We start from the raw sequence: 21806 nt of genomic DNA on the forward strand, positions 1-21806 counted from the left end.
CATTTAAAACTTTGTTCAGGCCATAGCTTAGTAATAGGGCAAATGCTTTTTACTCAGAGGGTCCCAGCTCAGAGCCTGAAATTTCTAGGTGGGGTTGGAAAGATCCTAATCTGAAACCCTATCAAATCACTCCCTTTGCTCCACGAATGTGTGTTCCATTGGCCATGTTAATTGCCTGCTGCTTTTAATATGGTTACTGGGGTGACTTATTGCCACTACGCTTTAAAATGTGTGTTTTATTTGTTAGTTAAGTTGGGGTCAACAAGGGAAGCTCCCCCCCCCCCCCCGGTTGCCCAGAGAATAGTACTTCAGCTGTGTTTGAATAGCTTATTGCAAGAGCCTTGTACACATTAATATTTTATTCCACAGAAGAGGCCATGTGCTCAGTTTAACATTCTCTTCTTTCTCAAGTTTTTAAACGATCCTATTTTTTAAAATACCTTAATGGAGGCTGCTACTATTCAACAAATATGAGGGACAGGAAAGAAAATTTAGATTGAAAGAGCTGGCTCTCAAAAATGTAAATTTTGGCAATATTCAATAACTTCTGAATGGGACAGGGATTGTCTCATTCCTGAACCCACCCCCTCTCCTGCCACAAGCCCGCTGTCCTTTAGACCTCAGAAGACAGCAACTCTGGGGCAGACAAGTTGGTGCCACTTGCCAACTCCAACGTGTGCAGGCTTGATGTGCTGCCATCTCCACTTGGGACAACAGCAACCCATCACAGCAAGCAGACAAGGAAAAGCACCAGCTCCAGCTGCCTCCTTCCCCCTTGTGGCTTGGAACGATGCTAACTACCCGTTATCCCATGACAAAAATCATCGAGTGAGTTGCAATCTAAGTCAGGTAAGGAGGATACCTCATGCCAGCACAGAATCATAGCACTGTAGACTTAGAAGGTACACCAAGGGTTGTCCTGCAATACAGGCTGCAAGGCAGCGACTTCCAGGGCAGCACTTGGAATGGGAGGCTGTAAGCAGCTTCTTTTAGCTTTGAATTCTGACTATCAAATAATGGAACTGCTTTCCAGTGTGTTTTTGTAATCCTGAAAATACCTAGGGTTTTTTTTATGGGCAAGTTTTACGATGCCCCTTGGTCACCGTTGTAAAACTCAAGAAACACAGAGATTTGTTTACGGCCTGCAAGAGCCAAGACTGGAAGCAGCGAAGGCAAAGGTGAGGGTTTTGCAGTTGTGCAGCCGTCCCCGCTGTCAGCATATCCTGTCCTAGCGCTCCTTTTGCACCCTCTCACCACAGGCCACTTCCTTCCTGTTACAGTCATGTCTATTAAGATACTGAACTCAAGGCAGCGCTGCTACCCCTTGTACAATGGAGATGCAAGTGTTCCTGTTGAATCTTCATTGTGGACTAAACTTTTAAGTGAAAAACTAGTCCTGCAGCCAGGCCTTCCTTCTGGGCCAGTCTTCATTCTTGATGTTTAGTAGGGGCAGATGTCTGCCCGAAGCTTCTTTTTTTCTCGACACCCCAAACCCTCCTGGGGGAAAAACAACTTAAGTTCTCAGACAGTTAAAAATACATGCACCTATGTTTCCCCCTCCAAAATAAGACAAAATGAGGCATTGAAGGAATAAAGGAATGATTTATTTCAGGGTCTTTTTATACAATTCAAAGCAGGAGGGGACAGGGAGGCATTATTTCCCTTCAATCCAAGTTCCCTCATAGTATTACACGCCCCAAGAGGAAGCCCATTTAGCATGCCATCGTGGATGGACAAACAGGCAACACTGTCCGAACAGAGACTTCCTCCTCACTCAACTAGATAAGCTAAGGAAACAAACAAACAGACAAAATCCACATTCCCGTTTTTCTGCTTGCAAAATTTCTGTCTTTGGGAACCCGAAGGTTCTGGCAGTTCTTGCTCATCCCAACTGGTACCCCCCCTCCCCAAAATGGCACAGACAGAGATGGGAGGGCTTAAAATCCAGAAGTTAGTCCATCTAAAAAGTAGTGCTCCCTCCCCAAAGCTTTGCCTTCAACCAAGGTTGCTTCAGTCCCAATACTTTCAGCAGACAACAGTCTAGCCGCTTGTTCCTGGTTTAGTGCTCGCATATCCAAAATACCTCCTCCCCTCGAGAGTTTGGTTGTTACGTACGGGGCAACTGGGTTGTCCCCTCAGGACACACAAGATGTGATCGTCCGTCATCTTCCCAGCCTTTCCCCTCCCTTGTAAAATTCATGTTTGCTGATAGCTGCAGGCCCCTGATCATTTTTGGACTTTGATCTGACCAAGGCAAATGGGGGGGGAGGGTAAAATTCTGCACACATTGTTTAAGAACATCATTGATGAAAGTGGAGGGAGGGGGGAATTAACAGGGCAGCCATGTTAGTTTGTAGCAGCAAGAAGACAAAAGTGCAGTGCCATTGCAGAGGCCAATTGGTTTCTTGAGGGATGTCAATGGGTTCATGTACCCCGACTGCCCAATTTATCAAGATGCGAAATGGAAAGGGGGAGGAGGGAGGGAGGGAGAGGCAGACAACCACAAACCTTGCCTTAAAAGAGGAAGCAAATGAAGTTGAAAGCCTTCCTTTTCATCTGCACAGCCACAGAAGCAGAAGGGGGAGACATTTCCCCCCTCTTCCGAACAGGCACACCTTTCAAGCTTTGTAAAGATCTTCATCTTGCGCTGCACAACAGCTGCTGCCCACAGTGACGTTTTAAGGTTAGAGATGTGCATGAAAGGTGTTTGAAAAATGGCACTAACCAGCAGACAAAAAACCAGCACATACATGCCCTCCATTTGCGCAGGGAGGAACCAGGACTCCTGTGAGTTCTCAAGGAGTGTAGTGGGGGGCGGGGGGGAGAGTCAGAACCCTTGGGCTCTGTTCCCAGTTGTGGAACAGTCATGTGGTTCTGTGGATTACAAGAGCGAGAGTCCAGGAGCCAGGGTTTAGGTTCAACTCCCTTTGTTAATAATGCCCAAGGGATCAGAAAATGGCCCTGCTAAAAAATCAGCATTAGTTTATTAACTCGTTAACAAAGACAATAAAATGCCAAAAAAAGGAGATGACACTCCGCTCCCTTCAATTTCTTTGAGGGAGGGGTTAAAGGACAGGGGAAACCGATTTCCTTTCCCTCCTGTAGGGGAGGGTACTCCCCTCCCCTTCCCCAACCTGGGCACCAGGGTCTCACCCTGACACATCACATTAAGGGGGTCCAGAGATGGGTTACCAGGGTTCACAGCCACGTAGCAAAGCGCAGTTGTACAGCAAGTCGACAGGGGCACCCCCAAATTGGTACCCCCTGAATCCTGTGCTCCCCTCTAAAATCCAGTAGGGGAGCTGGGTACAGTCCCAAATCATCTCCTGGTGTAGCAGAGACCTGGAACAAAAAGAAATCCTATGAGAATTACAGACGCAAATACTCAGGAGTCCTGTCTACAAATCACACGATGCAGCAACATTTAAATTGCTTAGCTGCAGCGGGGGAAAAAAAAACAACCCAAAATCATCCACATAGCAAACATACACATTGCTGAAATTTGTAATAGCAAAAATGTCTACCTAACAAGTCTTGATAATGCCTCACAACTGGATGGTATATATGTGTAAGTATTTGCAGGCAATGATCAGGCAACATAAAACTTCTCTGGCTACATACACATGCAAAGTTCAGATAAAACTCTCTCTCCAGGTTCCTTCACATGTGCGTTTCATAACTTAAGCAGCTTGCAGCAAGGATCTGCTCCACCCCGTTGGACACCCCCAGTCCATTCACGGAACTGTAGGCACCTGGAAGTGAAATCTCCACCAAGGGGATGTCCCAAGTTCATCATCGCAAAGTAACTGGTGGTGGGAACAAGCCACTTCAGAATCACCGCGTTCAACACCGATCATGTGAGTAACTTGGGCCAACGTATTTCTGCCCCACAGCTGGCCTTCCCAAGGTCAGGCAGATTTACTAAAACAACCTCTTGACCCGCAGTGCTGTTTGACTTACCAGTGGTCCGAACAGCCCCTCAGGGTCCCTGGTAGCCAGGCTGGAATCGTGCCGTCTCCTCAAATATCAGCTCTTTCAGCTTCTCTTTGGGCAGGTCATCCAGCTCCATGTCAAAGGTGAAAGGCTCCTCAGCCACCGGCTAAGCGTGGAGCAAAGGGAGAGATGTAAATATCTAGGAATCCTGGTCCCCAAACTCCTTCGTTTCCCAAGTCCGCCCATCCTAGCCCACTGTACTCCCGCCTTCTCGTTCCTCGCCTTGCGCTCCCCAAATCCCCTCGAACGGTAGTCAAACCCCAAGAACCAAAGCGTCCAGCACCTCATCTGAGGGGTCGTAGTACTGCTCTAGGTAAGGGTGGGCAAGGGACTCCTCCACCGTGATGCGCTTATTAGGGTTAAAGGTCAACATTTTGTCCAACAGGTCCAGAGCTGAAAAAGGGAAAGGAGGGTGGGGGAAATAGGATGCAGTATCAGCAGCCAGACAGCAGATGGCAACAGGAAGAAAACGCGCACACAAACACACACAAAAATTGTGCCAGCAAATAGTTGCAGGGCTGGAATCTGGCCACAGGTGGCAGCAGAGAGCAATGAAGGGTGGCTGGCATCACCAACAGCATCCCATACCAAGATTCCTCCTGGATCAGGACCAGGGCTCAGCTAGCCCAGCATCCCGTTTCCAATGACGGCCAGGTAGATGCTTCCATGCCCTGCTTGTGCAGCAACAGCTCTCTCCATTTTGTGCCTATTCACAGGTGTCTTTGTTTTCGAAGTGGACGCTCCTTTTCTCCGTTGTGAATATGGGCAGCTGCCGACATCACAATCGCGCCATGCAAATGCGTCTACTCCCTTTGAATGCGATCTGTGCTGGCGGCCACCAGCCTCACAGGCTTTGCTCTTTCCTCCTAGAGAAGATGCTTCACCACACTTGACCACCTTGGCTGTTCACTTCTGTACCTTCTCCCAGTCTGCACTACCCTGCATGGCCTGGGCGTGGTCCAGAACGACACTCCTCTAGCTCAGGCATTGCTACAGGTTTAAGGAGAGGCACCAGAGTGTTATTCTCAACCCCTTTCCAATTAATTCAACATTTGAGTGGCTGGGAAATCCGAGTGCCTTTTTTCGCAGCAATGATACACTGAGTTGATGTTTTCAGTGAGCTGCTCACCATAACCCCAGAATCTCTCTTATGCACTTGATAACTGGCTTTCATAATGCTTTTACCAATTGACCTGTAACAGTAAGACTTACAGGTGTGGCATTTGCAATTCACCCCCGAATCATTTCTTTAAAATTGGCCTTACACTGACAAGTTGCACATACTTGTGAAGTTGCTGGGCTTTTAACATCTAAGGTCTTTAAGGACTCTAAGGTAAATGCAATCTGTCCCCAATTGCAATTTGAAACTTATCAATTAGCTCCTAGAAATCTTGACTGTGTATCATCTTGATTTAACGTAGCTCCTTAGTGCTCTGTATTCCAAACACTGTCATAGAGGAGAGCTCTCACACACTGTACATGTCCTCAACAGGGACAATTCATTTAGCTTCTCAGCTATCACCTGTCCTCCTTCCAACGGTCTTTTCACACTTTTGTATTCTAAGAACATCCAAATGCCACTCTGGCTGCTTTCTTGCTCTTTAGAAGAAATTGTTTGCTGCCTGTTTTAAGGCTCGAGTTATTTGCTTTTCAACTTAAAGGAAGGAAGTCTCACTGAACTTAGTGGGAGTTGCTTCCAAGTGAAACATGCGCTGGATTGGGCTACAACAATTTGACAGATCGTGGCAAGGGAACTTCTTTGAGTTGCAACATTTACCATCAGCCAGCCCCCAACTGCCAAAGAGCAGAAGGAACCACCATAAACAGCTCCAAATACCTTTAATGTTTTATCTTTTTGTGGATGAATTATAATTTGTTTGGGGAACTGTAAGCTGCACAGAGCATAACCATAGTGCAACAATCTCAGTTGTCTTGGCTTCAAGGGGTCTAACATTAGCATCAACACTATGTTTTGTCCACCTTTATTGGTAGCTGACAATTTGATTGGCATTACCTCTGAATGCTAATTAAGAACTTTTATCCTATCCTCAGTTTTGAGGGCACAGAATGTTATGAACATCCCCTATCAGGGAATGAGTTATTTCAAATCAGATGCTTCTCAGTTGGCCTGCTTTCCTCTAGAAGTATGCATAAAGCTGCTCTGTGGTGTTTTTTATTTGAAGTCCCAACAATCCACTTTCCTTTGGGATTCAAGTATAGCCTGTCCCATTGCTTTGTCTAGGGTGTGGCTGTGTGTTTATGTTATTAATTAGAAACAAGACCACAGCTCTTATATTGTTAATAGCTGCATCAAAAGGAAATTTCAGGACATGCTAATTTTCATACCCCTTCATGGCAAGAGTGATGAGAGACACAAAAGTCCTGGTCACATTGGGTGGAAATGCAGGTGGCTGAGCAACATTTATATTTGAACAGTGAGGGGGAAACTGCAACCTGCACAGGCTAATGGGAACCTTCTCTTTCAGCAGTCACTGGTGAGCATGAAACAAAAGAGTTTAAAGACTTCTGGCTTAGGTTATATTGGGAAGTATAATTAGGCAAATAGTTGGGAAAACACTGGAATGTGAGAATGGACAACAATGAGCAATGCATGCTGGGACACAGAAGTGGCTGAACACCCTTTGCCTTCTTCCTCCCTTACCTTTGAGATCAGCCTTAGGGAACAGTTTGGCCCAGGGAACCTTGGGCTTTTGGGGCAGCGACTGGAGATAGTTGCGAGCCTTCATGTTGATGATGCAGTTCAAGTCGTCTTGAGACGGGGAACCCAGAATACCTGTAGAGATGGCAGATAGAACTTTGTTGGGTATATTGGACAGGGAAAATAGTTTTCAAGTTCTGTAACAAGCAAGGCCTCGGGCACTGAAAAGAGACCAAGAAGGAGGCAGAGTTGGCCATTCAATGGCGAGTGCCAAAATCCTCTCCCCTCCAATACCAAATGTTTTACTCCCTGATATTTTCCCCTTACCCAGGATGTGGTTCAGCTGGTCCAGGTAGTGCTTGCCAGGAAAAATGGGTCGGTTTGACAGCATCTCAGCCAGGATACAGCCCACAGACCATATGTCAATAGACTTGGTGTAGCCCTAAGAAGGGGGTAAAAGACATGGAAAGAGAACCAGGTTCTGGGCTTCCCTGCCATGCATAACCAGCCCACAGTTCATAAAGAGGCTGCTTTCTCCTTGCACAGTGACTATCTGGCAGGATGAAAACTAAGGTTCCTTTCTTTATGAGGCATTGAAAGCCTGAAACTATGGCCCCAGCAAAAGTACAGGATTCAGGAAGACATCTCTCTTTCCCCAGATTTTCAGATTTACTGAAAAAATAAAGACCCATCTGGTGGGTGTGAGCTAAGTGTTATTAAATTAAGAAAATGTCTTCATGTTGCTTTCATGCCTATGTTAATCCCCCGCCCCCAAGAAGTTGAGAGACCTGACTTCCAACTGAACTTTGCAAAACTTGTCTTCACTCCGACTATCTTACCTTGGAATTAAGCATGATTTCAGGGGCTCGATACCAGCGAGTAGCGACGTACTCCGTCAAGAAACCTGTGTGGTCATGGTCTGGGTCTGCAATCCGAGCCAGGCCAAAGTCACAGATCTGTGAGGAGAGAGAGATGGGATGGGCATGAGTAGCAAACCCAGGATGAGCAGAAATCTAAGGTTGCAAAATGCAGAGTGGGGGTGGGAGAAAGCTGGTGTCAGCTGGAGAGGGAAGGAAAAAGTCTAGCAAAAGTTGCTGAATGCCACCTTCAGGTCACACGTGGTGTTGATGAGAAGGTTGCTGGGCTTCAGGTCCCGATGAAGCACATTAGCAGAATGGATGTATTTCAGCCCTCGGAGAATCTGGTAGAGAAAGTAGCAGATGTGGTCATTGCTGAGCTGCTGGGTCTTCAGCAGCTTATAGAGATCAGTTTCCATCAAATCCTGAACTATATATCTGCAGAGGGAGAAATGGTGCCCCCTCCAGGAAAGAGGGAGCAAGAGCAACAGTCAAGAAAAACAACTTTAATAGTAGTACTGTACGTAAAGGAGCACCTTGGGAGGGGAAGGGGGAACCATAAAGTGCACACAAAGTGCTGAGCCACCCATGATGCCACCCACAATTTGTCCCTCAGGCTGAGTTAGATTTTCATAGGTGTAGTCCAGCCAGATACTGAGTGTTGCTAACACTTCCAATGACTGCCAAGCAGAATGTATCGCTGATAATGATGCAGCTAATAACACTGGCTCTTCACATGCTTGTGATGTAAACCTATTCAGAGGCATGGTACTGAAAGAGCATTCTTGATCTAAGTGATCATTTTAGCCCTAACCCATTAAAAGCACAACGCCCAGAGCCATGCTCAGAAGACAACAGGAAGCCAATGCAGATGCTGGCGCAATCTTTTCCCAGCAATTCCACAGCACATCATTATGCTGTGTGCTAGCCAAAGCCTCAGAGCCACACATTTGATTCTATGCAGATCACAGTGTGACTCCCACAGCCTCTGGGCATCAAAACATATTTTCATGTAGGTGCCCTTCCAGGCTTGGAAGGGACAACAGTGGTTTTCAAGGATACACATCACGCATCTGGTCGATGGTAGGTGCACGCAGGATGTCATTGATGCCGATGACATTCTCATGCTTGAAGCGCAAAAGGATCTTGATCTCTCGCAGTGTGCGCTGGCAGTACGTCTGGTGCTCAAAGGGACTGATCTTCTTTATGGCAGCCCGGATCTTGTTGACATGATCGTAGGCAGAGCTGTGGGGAAAGGAAGACAAAAGACACATGCAGATGGTAACCTCTGGGTTATACTGTTTCCTCAGTATAAAAGCTTGCATACATTCTTTCTCCAAATTGCCAAATGCCTTTCCCCCCCTCCTCTCTCTCCCCCATTGGAAGAAAACAGTCTGGTGATCCACAAGAGCAACTGACAAGGGGAATTGCTTCCATGCAAGCCAGTCAGAAAGCCCCAAATGTACACCAAGGTTTTGGATCTTAAGTCAATAGGATCAATACAAGGACACAAAGATAAGGGAGAGAGGAGGAAATAGCAGGCACAGCAATACAAATTGCATGATACAATTATTTAGAAAACCCAACTGTTTGGCTCCATTATCACCACTTGGCACAAGTACTGGCAGCTGGCAAGAGCTGGCAGAATGAGACGTAAAGAGTCAACACTAGGTGGCATGGTACAGGGAAGCTCTGGCCCCGCAGATGTTGCTGAACTACAACTGCTATCATCCTGGCCACTGACTATGCTTGCTGGGGCTGATGGGAATTGTAGTTCAGCAACATCTGCAGCGCCAAATGTTTCCTATACCTACTGTAAAGCTCTCAAGACAGGGAGTGCAAGCACAGAAGCCTAGAAGTTCAGATGCTTAGCGAGGAGATAATGAATACTTCAGAATAAAAGGTGTTACACAGTTTGACTGCTACAGGTACTGGCAGCTTATGTCCCAGACCCAAACTGTTGGGTGTAATATGGTGGCTAGGTTTCATACAATAGGATATTGCAAATACCCTAGCCTGGGTTAACTTTTGGAGGCACAAATGAGGCATATACAGCAGTTCTGAAAGTTCAGTGATTGAAATAGCCTACTATTAATATAAAAAAACTATAGGCCTAGTGTTAATACAAGTCTAGAAAAGAACATACACTATGTCTCAATATGGCATTTAACAAGGCTGGCAAAACTATGGAGCCTACAGGAATAGTGGTGTAAAAAGTGCAAGCACCAAGTGGGGCTGACATCACATTAAGCATTCCCGCATTACTTAACTACATGGCAATGAGAGGTTTGGCAAGAAGGCAGGTTAGCCAGCCTCCGACTTGCAAGACTTGTCCCTGGTGCCAACAGCCGTGCAAAGAAGAAGTTTGTCAGATGCAACTTCTCCACCAAAGTGCTGCAGTGATAAGGGGGCACCAGGGCTGTGACCACCAAGCTTCTTGCCACTTTGGTATTAAAATGCATAGAAGCGCCCTTCGAAAGCAGCAGGAAGGCACCAGCCAGCCTCCGAACAATGGAGGCATGAGCAAGGAAGCTGGCAAATATTGGCACAAGGAGATAGCGGGCCGGCAAGGGCCAGTCCCTGGGAGGGGCTCGGAGCACAACAATGACTTGGCAGGGCTAGGGCGTGCTGCTTCTGCTCGTTCCTAGTTCACAGGGCAGTTTGGGAGGAGAGCATCTGCAGAAAAAGGCTGCAGCCGAGAGGAGAGCCGTGCAACGGGCAGCGGAGAGCCTTGGAGCGGAGGAGCAACGGGAGCCGACGCGGATAGGGTCGGGGCGGGGAGAGCAGCGTCGAGAGCGCGGCAGGCGCCTCTGTCGGGGTTCAGTAACTAAGAAGCAACATGGCGGAAGCCTGTCGGAAAGGCTACGGCGGCCGGGACGGCCGCTTTCGGCGGGTCAGCCAGCCAAGCCTCGGGCTCCTTGCGCGGGTACGGCGCCCGGACAGGGCCATTCCGCGCGGTTCGCGCTCACTCACCAGACCATGCCGTAAGCCCCCTCGCCGATGTACTGCAGGTCCGTGTAGCGCGGCCCCACGTCGAACACTTGCCCTTTCACCGTCTCCACTCCCAGCTTCGGCGCTCCCGGTCCCGGCACAACCCCCGCCCCGCCTGGGGCTGCTGTCGCCGCTGCTGCCGCCATGGCCGACCTGATCGAGAATCTCCTGCAGCCGCTCCTATCGCTGCTTTACCCGGAACCGACACCGCCCGACAGCACCGCGCATGCGCTCGCCGAGGAAACGGAGAGACCGCCACTGCCCATGCGCTCGGCAGAAGCTGCGGCTTGAGGTTCCTCTCAGGGCGCATGCGCCCAGCCTGCCTCATAGCGTTTTGCGGGCCACAACGCGCCTGGCTCGGATTGGGACGTCAAGAACTCGACCCGGAAGCGCCGCACCCATAACATTCCACTCAAAGCGATGCTCCACCCTCTCTCGCGCGCAAGCTTCAGTCCCGTTGGGCCACGCCCTTTGGCTCTGATTGGGCCCCGCCTCTTGGCTCAGCTCGCCTCCAATCCAGTTCCCGACGCCACGCGCTTGCTCTTGTTTCAAGGCCCGCCCTTTTCCCTGTAGTCGCGTGTTCGAATCCCCAGTGAGGCTATATACACTGCATACACTTGCGGGCTTCTTTGTATTCTTTTGGATTTCGATTTATAGTCCACTCCATTCTGAATGGAGAGATGCAAAGCTACACCGGTTGGATTTATGCAGCTGTGCGGTGGCAGGAGCTCTGCCTTCCTTTATTTACTACCTATGGCGTAAGGGCTCCAAAGAAACTTTACAATAAAAACAAAGCAACTTGGGTTTAAGAATGACTCTAGATACCTATGGGCAAAAAGGGGTTCCCAAGCTATAGTCAGAGCAGGACTTTGTTAGATTTCGTTATTGGGGGTTATAGAATCCGAGAATTATAGTTGGAAGGAACCATGGGGTCATCTAGTTCAACCCCTTGCAGTGCAGGAATCTTATGCCCAACGTGGAGCTCAAACCAGTGACCCTGAGATTCAGAGTCTCATGCTCTACTGACAGACACTTGACCTCGCACAGGGCACCGTATTAACAAAAGATTATCAAAGGCTGCCCCTGATTTGTTTTTTAAAACAACAACAACCTGCTTTTCAGCCAAAAGAGCAATCCCCAGAGTGAGTTAAAGCAATCAGTGTTAAATGCGTTCAGGCACGTAAAACTGAAAGACATGGTACAAATGGCAAAATATTTGAAAGGAAAAGGTGAAAAAGCAAACTTATGGAGAATGCCTGGATAAGTCAGCTGGTTAAAGGGTGGCGGCACTGATAACGCCAGTGTTGCAGGTTTGATCCCCTTATGGGACAGCTGCATATTCCTGCATTGCAGGGGGTTGGACTAGATGATACTCAGGATCCCTTATGATTCTATGGTGCTCCAGATCTTTGGGGGAGCTTTGGTCTCTTGCGAGAAAGGAACATAAATGTGAAGCTCCTGGGAAATTCTGGCCATCACAAAGCACAGAGATGGATAAAATGGCCACTTGATTGTCTTGCTTTATCTCCCTTATGAAATTCTAAATATCTCCGTTGTGAACATGGCTGGGGTTTTTTATTGCTCCTAATTACTGCCTCCTGTGTTTTAGATCAGGAGATACTATGATGCTGGAAAATTTAGCCATCCTTTTCTTACAAAGCACAAATTCACCTGTTTACGGACATGTTTGTTAAGAGGGGAAAAAGCTGACGCAAAAAGTATTCTGTCAGTCTAAAGTGGAGGCCTCCCAATCTGGCCCTTGGGATTCTCTCAGACATAGGAGCTAACTGCAAGGGGCGATGAGGGCTTCAGCCCCCACAATGAAATATTTGAGTGGGTGGGTCCCCACAAAGTGGATGAGCATTCCCATTCAGATGGTGTGTGATCAATTATCTGGGGTGGGGCTTTCCTGGGCCCCCACAATATTTTATTCAAGTTGGCACCCCTGCCCTCAGATGCCATATCACCTCCTCAACCACACCCCTCACCAGGCCAACTATTGTACACTACTCAGACATTTTTGTCTGGCTGCAATCCATCTTTGCACTTTGATCCTGGGTGGAGAAAGGGGTGTGTAGAAACAGACCTGCCACACAGAAATACATTTCTGTGACCACTTTTGCCTTCTCACCACTGCCATGTGGCCCTCAGTCTGGGAAAGATTCTCCATACCTGCTTGAAAGGCTAAGAGTTGCGTCCAGTGTTAGTCTTACTCAGAGCTGACCCATTGAAATGAATGGCCATGGTTCATTAATTTCAGTAAGTCTGCTCCAAGTAAAATGTATGCAATCCTATATGTGTCTACTCAGAAGTCAGTCCTCTTTAGTTCAATGGCATTTACTAAGATTTCAGCTTTATTGTAGTAGTATACGCTTTCCTAGACTAGGCGGGGTAGTGTTGAGAATGCTAGGCAGGGCAGGTTAAAGATCCTGCTAACCACAAAGTATATTGGGTGAATTTTTAAAAAGCACTGTAGGATCTAGTCAATGGCTCATCTAATCCAGCTTCTGGTTCTCACAGTGGCCCACTAGATGCCTGTGGGAGAATTTCAAACTTGATGTGAAACAAGGGCCTCCCTGCCTGTGATTTGCAGCAACTGGTACTCATAAACTTTAAGGCAGTCTCTCTCACACACCTGCTTGTTGCAGAAATCAGAGGGAAAGGCATCCATTCTTCCCTGAGCTTCTTGAACAGAACAAAAATATATATAATAAAGATGTGGCGTTATCCTGGCAGGTTATTTACATACGAGAAATTATAGAAGGTTGGGTGAAAAGGCCATGCGATGTGCAGAGCTACACGTGTCTACTCAGAAATAAGCCCTGTTGTGTTCAGTGGGGCTTACTCCCATGTAAAGTGCATATAGGACTGCAGCCTAAGCGCCAGTTGTAGTCAGTGAGATTTCCACATAAAATTCAAATGTATGAAAAAGCATTAGCACACTATCTACCCACAACAGCATCTGTAGGGAACAACACTACTTTCGTGTGCTTTGATTTGCTAACTTAAAACCTACAGCAGTAGAGAAATCTGTGCTCTCAGCTGATCACAAACAGAAATGCTTCTCCTTCTTAATTTATATAGATTAATGACAAAACAGACATTTCAGGATTTGTCTGAAACAAGCAGCTGGAATGGATGAGTAGAGAGAGTTTCACTAGATTTAAAAGGGCTGCTTAGTTTCTTTCTCTGTTCCCTGATCCACCATCACCCACACAATCCTCTAGCTGTCCCCTCCCCACAAAACCCCAAACGAAAAGAGGCCTTGGCATTTTAAACAAATGTATCCTAGCATCAGATGTCCAGTAGGCAAGAGCCCTCTTTTGTCTGATGCCATCTGCTGAAGAGGACTCCACTCTTAGATAGGATGCAAGATCACGTCACAATAAATGCATTAGTCTCTGAGGTGCCACAGAGCTCCTGGCTTTCTTGCAGCAACAGACTTGACCTGGTGACTCATCGGGAATGAACGCCTAAAAAACATTTCTCTGCCTATCAGTGAGGCCGTGCTTGAATAAATAAAAGCCTGGCCTCCAGGCAATTACAATTCTGTGCCAAAAAGGAAAGAAAAAAAGTGAAATGGGTTGGATTTGCATGAGTTTAGTTTTATGCAGTAATTGTCAACATTTTGCATGCTTTATCCAATGTCTTGTAGTTAGAGTGGGCATGGAGCTATGTTGAGGATTGGAATACCCCTAACCATTGGCAATATTGTCCAGGAATTCCTCTGGCTTCCAAATTTTCAAGCTGCCCCCAGTTGCCGCCCACCCAAAATCAATGCTGTTGTTACACGGCACCCTCTTCCTCCAGCAGTGATACCAAGCGGAGTTTCCTTTGAAGGAAAGAGCCCTGAAGAGGGAAGACTTGCACTGTCTATGATAACTTGGTTCATATACAGTGGTACCTCGGGTTAAGAACTTACGTATTTTTCGCTCTGTAAGACGCACCAGACCACAAGACGCACCTAGTTTTGGGAGGGGGAAACCAAGAAAAAAATATTCTGAATCTCAGAAGCCAGAACAGCAAGAGGAATCGCTGTGCAGTGAAAGCAGCAATCCCTCTTGCTGTTCTGGCTTCTGGGATAGCTGTGCAGCCTGCATTCGCTCCATAAGACGCACACACATTTCCCCTTTTACTTTTTAGGAGGGAAAAAGTGAGTCTTATAGATCAAAAAATACGGTAATTTGTTCTAGAGGTTCATTCTTAGCCTGAAACTGTTCTTAACCTGAAGCACCACTTTAGCTAATGGGGCCTCTTGCTGCTGCCGCCGCGCCGCCAGAGCACGATTTCTGTTCTCATCCTGAAGCAAAGTTCTTAACCCGAGGTAATATTTCTGGGTTAGCAGAGTCTGTAACCTGAAGCATCTGTAACCTGAAGCCACTGTATATGTGGCTGATGGGTCCATACTACAACTCCCATCAGCCCCAACCAGCAAAGCATTTTGGGAAAGTAGCTTTAGTAAAGCATCTGTGGAAGCAAACATCAGGCCGTTCCACAAGGCAGCAGATTCATCCAGGAAGCAACTCGGGTAGCCACCGCCCTGTGAGAAAACCATGCACCCCTAATTCCAGCTGCAAAAATGGATGTTTCTCTCTCAGGCTGTGTACACATTGCTGTTTACTCCGTCTCCAGTTTGCTCCCGCCATGAGTGTTTGAAGCTGAGTACATGTGACGTTCGCTAGAACTCATGTGCATCCTGTAGTTTATTGAGAAAAACTCTGGTTTGGTGCGTTTTCTCTCAAACCAGCTGCCATCTGATTTGAAAACGTAAGCCACATTCACTTCGCAGTTAAGCTGTGGTGTGTACACTTGAGGGAACTGTTGCACATGCACACAAGCTGACAGCCTTGTGAAGAGGATATGGGGTTGCACGCACAGGGGAAACCAAAGAGGTCATGTCTGTTGGGTTAAGATACCCCTCTTCCCCTTTCTTGGAAGTGTGTAAGTGTGCGTGTGTGGTCTCGCTGCATTTTAAGCCCCTGATGTGTACATAGCCTCACACACGTAACAGGTAACAGCTAACATTTACTCAGAAATAAGCCCCACTGTGTAAAATAGTTAAGTGTGTGTAGGATTTGCAGCTACAGTCTTCCAAGAATTTAGGTGAATTGCCCATTCAGGGGACCACCCCAGCCATAAAAGAACATTAGTATTTTATTTTTTTGCAAAACCGTGGGCTCTCAGCGGGTGACACTTGGGGACAATGTTGTAGATATAGATCTGTTTGCTGGAATTGGCCAACAAACTCACAGTACATACCTTCAGAGCCACAAGGCTTAGAAATTTGAGGATTTATTTCAAAATGAAAGCATTGCTTTTTAAGGAGCTGAATTTTGTTCCTGTACCACCACCTACATTTTGGGCTACTGTGGAATCTAAGGCTTGGATGCAGCCTTATTACTAAAGGATGGGTGTGAGCAAGGAAGCAAAGTATACAAAGGTATGTGCACAAATTTTTAGAAAGATAAGGCAGGTAACAGCTAACATGCTATCCGATTATCATTTTACCAAAAAGCCGCCGGGCTGTGGCGAACTGTTCCTTCATGCAGGAGCGAAGAGACCTGTGAAGCCTGCAACCTTCCCAAATAGTTGGTTTAACAAGGCATCCCTTGCAAACCGTTTGCGTGTCTCTGTTTAGCACAAACGTATCAGCAATTCCCTGTAACGTTCAGGATGAAGAATATGTACGGAGAGGAAAGGAGATGGGGGAGAAGGAAAGAGAAACCTGAAGATGGATGCTCTGTGTATGTGTGTCTGTTTGTGTGTAGGGCGAGATATGACAAGCAGAGCCTCTGAGCTCCCTGCTCGACGCACGCTGAGCGCTGGCCCTTTAAGAGACCAGCCCTCCTCGCTCTGACAGTTCCAGGGCGATGGCTCTGTTAAAAAGCTCTGAGCAGCTTCATCTCCAATTCATTGTGTGGTGCATCTGCAAAAGAGGCTGCAGGTGAGAGTTTGGGGCTGGGGGGCGAAAGGACCTTCCGGTTGGGAGGGGGAGATGGCAGTGAATTGGGGAGGGGGCTTTTGCTCGCAGAGCACTGGGGGGGGGGGCTCTTGTATTGATTATTTTATGCCTGAAGCACTTTCCAACGTGCAAAACGCTGCATGTTGCATGTTCCTCCTTTAATACCTAATTCACAGGACCCTGTGAGGCAGGTCACAAAATTTACTATTCCCATTTTAAAGCATGCGAAACCAACCATTTTTTAAAAAACAAATCTCTTGTGGCTTAGTCTGTGCTCAGGATTTTGCTGTATTTAGAATTTTCTTTCCAGGTCACATTGGCTAGCAACCCTTGGCGTGTGATGTGTCTGTTGTCCCCTGCGCCCAGGCATGGTGTCATAGATGGAGTGTTTGGTTTTAGGTCAGATAGTCCTGGTTTCAAATGCTCCCACCCCCGGTGAAGTGAACTCGGTGACTGTGGGCACATTTTTATCCTCGGCCAAAGCCACCTCACAGGACTGTTGTGAGGATAAAATATAAGCGCATATATATCATCCTTGGAAGAAGAATGGCATGCAGATCTGACAAATGCGTAAATGTGCCGGGTACAAACAAAATTGCCTTCCCTTTCCCACACGCGACTTGGCTTTGTTGCTTGGGTAATCTAAAGAGTTTGGCGCCTTTCAAGCCAAATCGTGCTCATTGGGGGAGCAAATATGGACTTATCAGGAGCTTATTTCTTACAGGCGTGGGATCGGGCTGCATATACCTCTCATGTGAAATATGCAGGCATCTCTAGAAAGGGCTGCCTGCACGGTGCTTGTGGAACTGCCTGCCACTCCTAATCTTTCCCAGAATCTGAATGCTATTTTGGTTGGAGTGTTTGTGGGGCTTCAAGTGTGGTTTTGCTGGTTGGGGGAGCTTGCCAGGGCAAGGAGCTAGGATGCACAACCCTCAATTATCTTGCAGACTGTGTGACTTTGAAATGGTGGCATGATTGAGACCATTGGGGCCACAGCTAAGATCAGACTTCCTAGCTGCCAGGCTGCTATATGGTCTGAGATATAAATACTGGGTTGAGGGGTCTGGCGACACCAGTGCTTACAGGACTAGGAATTTGACCATGGGACCATTGTGATTTGATGCCCCCCAACAATGTGCAAGTGAAACTCTTTTTTCGTTTTTGCAGGAACCATGAGCCGTAAAGTTGTGAGGTCCAGTAAGTTCCGCCATGTCTACGGACAACCGGTCAAGGCTGACCAGTGTTACGATGACATCCGTGTGTCCCAGATGACCTGGGATGGGAATTTTTGCTCCGTCAACCCCAAATTCTTGGCCATCGTTGTGGAAGCTAGTGGTGGAGGAGCTTTCCTGGTCTTGCCATTGTCCAAGGTATGTGAGCCACTTTCTGGAAAGATGGTCTTTCTAGAATCTCCCAACCCCCATGGACCTCAGCCCTCATCTCCCACCAAAATTCAACCCCTTTCAGCCCAGCCACCCCCAACTGACAGCTACATGCATGAATATTAACTCTGAGGTCTCTCCCCCCCCCCCCCGTCTTTCCGGGGTGGCGCTCTGAAGATGGCACAGCGGAGGAGGGACGGGGAACTTGTGAAACTGCCGAAACGACAGATCTCTTTCAACAGGTTTTTTATTTTGCCTTAAATGGCCTGAAGTTTGAACCTGCTGCGGAAATGGGGCCTTAAGAAAGAGGAAGTGGGTTTGGGGCAGGCAGAGAGGGGAAGGAAATCGGGAGAGCGCTTGGTAACTAATGAAGCTCTCTCGGCCTGCCCTGTCTCTGCCTGTGCCCCAGTTCCATGCTCCCCCTAACTCGCTGCCCTTTACTGCCACCCCAAAAACCCCTCTGCACCATTCCCCAGAAGAAATGGAAGCCAATAAGCGATGGATTCAGCCTTTCTCGAGGCCTCACATCCTTTCCAGTGCTTCCAGTGAAACCAATTGCCATTGTTAGATGTCTGGCTTTTGTCTGATTCCCAAACCGCATAGTTTACAAGTGACTCTCTTCCCCTCCTGTTTGGTTGGGGCATTTTCTATCCTTTTGTCACATTTGAGCTCTTGGTAGGTTAATGCTTCTGACAATGCACCTGTACAGTGGTACCTTGGGTTACATACGCTTCAGGTTACATACGCTTCAGGTTACAGACTCTGCTAACCCAGAAATAGTACCTTGGGTTAAGAACTTTGCTTCAGGATGAGAACAGAAATCGTGCTCTGGAGGTGCGGCGGCAGCAGGAGGCCCCATTAGCTAAAGTGGTGCTTCAGGTTAAGAACAGTTTCAGGTTAAGAATGGACCTCCAGAACGAATTAAGTACTTAACCCGAGGCACCACTGTACTTCTCAGCGTGTGTGGGTTTGAGTGGTTCAGTCTGGTCACAACACACTCAAGGACCCTCCCCCCCACAAAAAAATGCTTCTTCATTTTTTATTTGGCCACTAAGTTGAGGCTCAAAGCCGAGGCTGGGCCTCCTTGCCCCTCCACACTTTCATCTGTGATGATCTTGTGTTTGCCCCTAGGACACAAGTGTCTCATGACTCCAGCGTGATATGGGAACGAGGAGCGGATTCACACTCCTGAGAGCGACAAAATGGGAGAGAGGGGAGGAGGGGAAGTGCGAGAGAGCGTTGCTGATCCCAGTGAGGCTGATCCCCTTTCCAGCAGGGCAAATGGCCCTTGACGTTGGCCCATTGTTCCTTACTTGGTTGCTGGACTCCCACCCAGGTTGCGGTTCCAGCCCATTTATTGGGTGGATGGGACAAGCAAATCTCCTGGTGGTCCCAAGCAGAAGAAACTCGGTCCCAGAAGAAGTGATAGGGAGGGAGACAGATCGCAGAGCTGGCATTTACAGTGTGCAGAAGGCTGGAGTGGCAATCTAGAGCAGCCATTAGGACATGTGGCACGAGTCCAAGTGTGGGTGGCTAATTTAAGCCGGATAAGGCTGGTCAAACAACAGAGGCTGGTCCATTAGAGTGAATGGGGCACAGCTTCACCAAATTCTCAGTTTGCCCTCAGCCAATCACCACTTGTCTGCAGTCTTATTGACAGCCAAGCTGGGGCGGAACTGCGTGCCATTGGCTCTGGCGCCACCTACTGTCAGCTCCCCTGCTGTCTGCCCTGCTAAGCCCAATGGGCACGAAGCAGCACTGTGGTCAAATCTTGGTACAGTGGTACCTCGGGTTACATACGCTTCAGGTTACAGACTCCGCTAACCCAGAAATAGTGCTTCAACTTAAGAACTTTGCTTCAGGATGAGAACAGAAATCGTGCTCTGGCAGCACGGCGGCAGCAGGAGGCCCCATTAGCTAAAGTGGTGCTTCAGGTTAAGAACTGTTTCAGGTTAAGAACAGACCTCTGGAACGAATTAAGTAGTTAACCCGAGGTACCACTGTATTCCCCAAACTGTGGGTCACAGACCTTTGAAAGGATAGCCTCGGGTTGTAAGATCCTTTTTTAAAAAATAAATTTTATGAAGGTTTATAGAGAAAAATACAAAATTTAATACCCCCCCTTTTAAAAACCAAACTAAAACTTTTATCTAAAAACATAAAGGGGGGGAAGAGAAGAAATCTGACGAACGAAATAATGAAAAAAGAGAGTAGAAAATAGGTTAAAAGACAAAGATTGGGGGGTACGGGACCACCTAAAGGCAGCCAGGCCTGTTGTTGTGCATTTCATAGCAGGCTGGTGCCAGGAAGCGGAGGTTTTCACAGCATGGAGATAAACGTGATCACTTGCTGCTGTGATTCAGCTTGCTAAGAAGCAGTGCCTAAATTGAATAGATAAAAATAGCCGACAGTGTCAGTGATATCTGCAGATCAACCTTTCATCCAAGGCACAGGAGCAGAGGCTGGTTGAAACGTTGACAACTCTGCAGTTCTTTCAGGCTGGAAGTGGAGCTGTGTGGTTTTGGGGGGAGGAGAATTGGTGGCAAATGTCTCTCTGTTTTTGCGCAAAGGAGCTGAAGAAGGAAGGGAAGTATTGAAGCGGGGTGGGTGGCAAAGAAGTAGAAAGGAGAACTTGGCAAGGAGGGTTGCAAAAATCCAGCCACCCAGTTAGCCACTGGCACTTAGGACAGGGCCTGACAACCGGCACTTGGCCTGCTGCCATCGCCTCTTCTCTTAGCTGGCTCCTGGGGCAAAAAGTTATTTCTTCAGAAGATTTATAAAGTGCTTGATCAAAGAGCTCTCCAAGCAGTGTGCAGACGAAATTGTACATGAAACGCAGCTAAAACCCACAAACCATTTAAAAGCAAATATGCAGCAAACTATCACCATTAAAAAACAAACCCCGAAGATAAAAGCCTTAAAACTTTAAATGAAGATAGGTTTTAAGAGAAGCAATCTTGTCGGCTCCTAAGCTTTTTGAAAAGGGATTGCACTCCTGCGAATAATATTTCAGGGTGGGGCCAGTGTCAGGGGTCGCCACTGCTGTGGACCCCCAGACCCCCCCTGGCCCTCATCTGCCCCCCTCCAAGAGTGAGGAGATCCAGTTGCACGTTCCACTTGTCTTGCCTGTTTGTTCCACAGCTGGGACTGATGAGAATTGTAGTCAAAATGTCTGGAATTCGCCAGCTTGTGAAGGCCGGTTCTGAGGAACAGGTGTGCCTTTTGTCCTGCAAGGAGAGGGCAAGGGATTGGGCAGCGGCCAAATTTCACCCCTCAGAATTCTAGAGCGAGCACTGCATCGTGGCAGAAAAGTCATATGCTTAATCTTCATAATGTAATATGCTTCATCTCTACAAGCAGGGGTTAGGGAACCTAGGTCCTGCCCCAGGTGTTATTGAACTCCAACTCCCATCAGTCCCAGTCAGCATGGCAAGTTGCCAGGGATGATGGGAATTGTAGTCCTGAGTTGTCAAGAGGGCCGCAGGGTTTACAGCAGAGTTGGGGCCTTACCTGGAATGCCTCCCCAACTCTGCTTGAAACTTGAACCTGTGCCATCTGCCAACACTGGAAAGCAGTTGAGAATAATTTCTGCCTGCTGTAATGTCAGGGAAGGCAGCCAAGACCTGCCAGGAAGAAGGGGGAACTACGCTGGCAAGTCAGCACTGGGGGAACTTTGGAGTAGGACTCCTACTTCTTCCTTGCCATTCTAGATGCTTGTGTTGGGGCGAGCTGCTTCTGGATTTCCAAACCTTTGCATGTTTTGTGGAATCCCCTACATGTCTACAACAGGGATGGAGTTAGGCTAGTACCTGCCAGGTAGTTTGTTTAATGTGGTTTATTGCAGGCCCATAACCAGAGGGGGAAACAGTGCTTTAGTTTCATTGAGAGGCACTGGAAATAAGCACCATTCATTTGTGGGATTTTAACTGTCTTTTGTGAATTAATTGGTTCTCCAACTTCTT

At 47.6% G+C, this 21806-nt stretch overlaps 2 protein-coding genes across 3 annotated transcripts in view; one reads left to right on the forward strand and one right to left on the reverse strand.

Annotated features, from left to right (window-relative positions):
• Nucleotides 1–21806, forward strand: part of CORO1A (coronin 1A) — a 79250-nt gene that overhangs the window by 46522 nt on the left and 10922 nt on the right. Inside the window, exons 1-2 of one of the 2 annotated variants that reach the window (XM_081885347.1) lie at nt 16292–16444; nt 17630–17832. In XM_081885347.1, the coding sequence (XP_081741473.1) occupies nt 17635–17832 (198 nt within the window). In that variant the 5' untranslated portion in view covers nt 16292–16444; nt 17630–17634. Of the gene's footprint in view, nt 1–16291; nt 16445–17629; nt 17833–21806 lie in introns of those variants that run through there. The other variant, XM_081885348.1, reaches the window with a different exon arrangement.
• On the reverse strand, nt 1583–10750 carry MAPK3 (mitogen-activated protein kinase 3). Its single transcript, XM_081885352.1, has 9 exons — nt 10483–10750; nt 8572–8754; nt 7758–7947; nt 7492–7608; nt 6980–7094; nt 6656–6787; nt 4277–4386; nt 3961–4099; nt 1583–3342 (listed from the first exon to the last, which is right to left on the reverse strand). The coding sequence occupies exons 1-8, from the start codon at nt 10644–10646 to the stop codon at nt 3980–3982; spliced, it is 1131 nt and encodes a 376-aa protein (XP_081741478.1). The 5' UTR covers nt 10647–10750; the 3' UTR covers nt 1583–3342; nt 3961–3979.

The sequence above is a fragment of the Podarcis melisellensis genome, assembly GCF_964234715.1.
Source record: "Podarcis melisellensis genome assembly, chromosome: 13".
Classification (NCBI taxonomy): Eukaryota; Metazoa; Chordata; class Lepidosauria; order Squamata; family Lacertidae; genus Podarcis; species Podarcis melisellensis.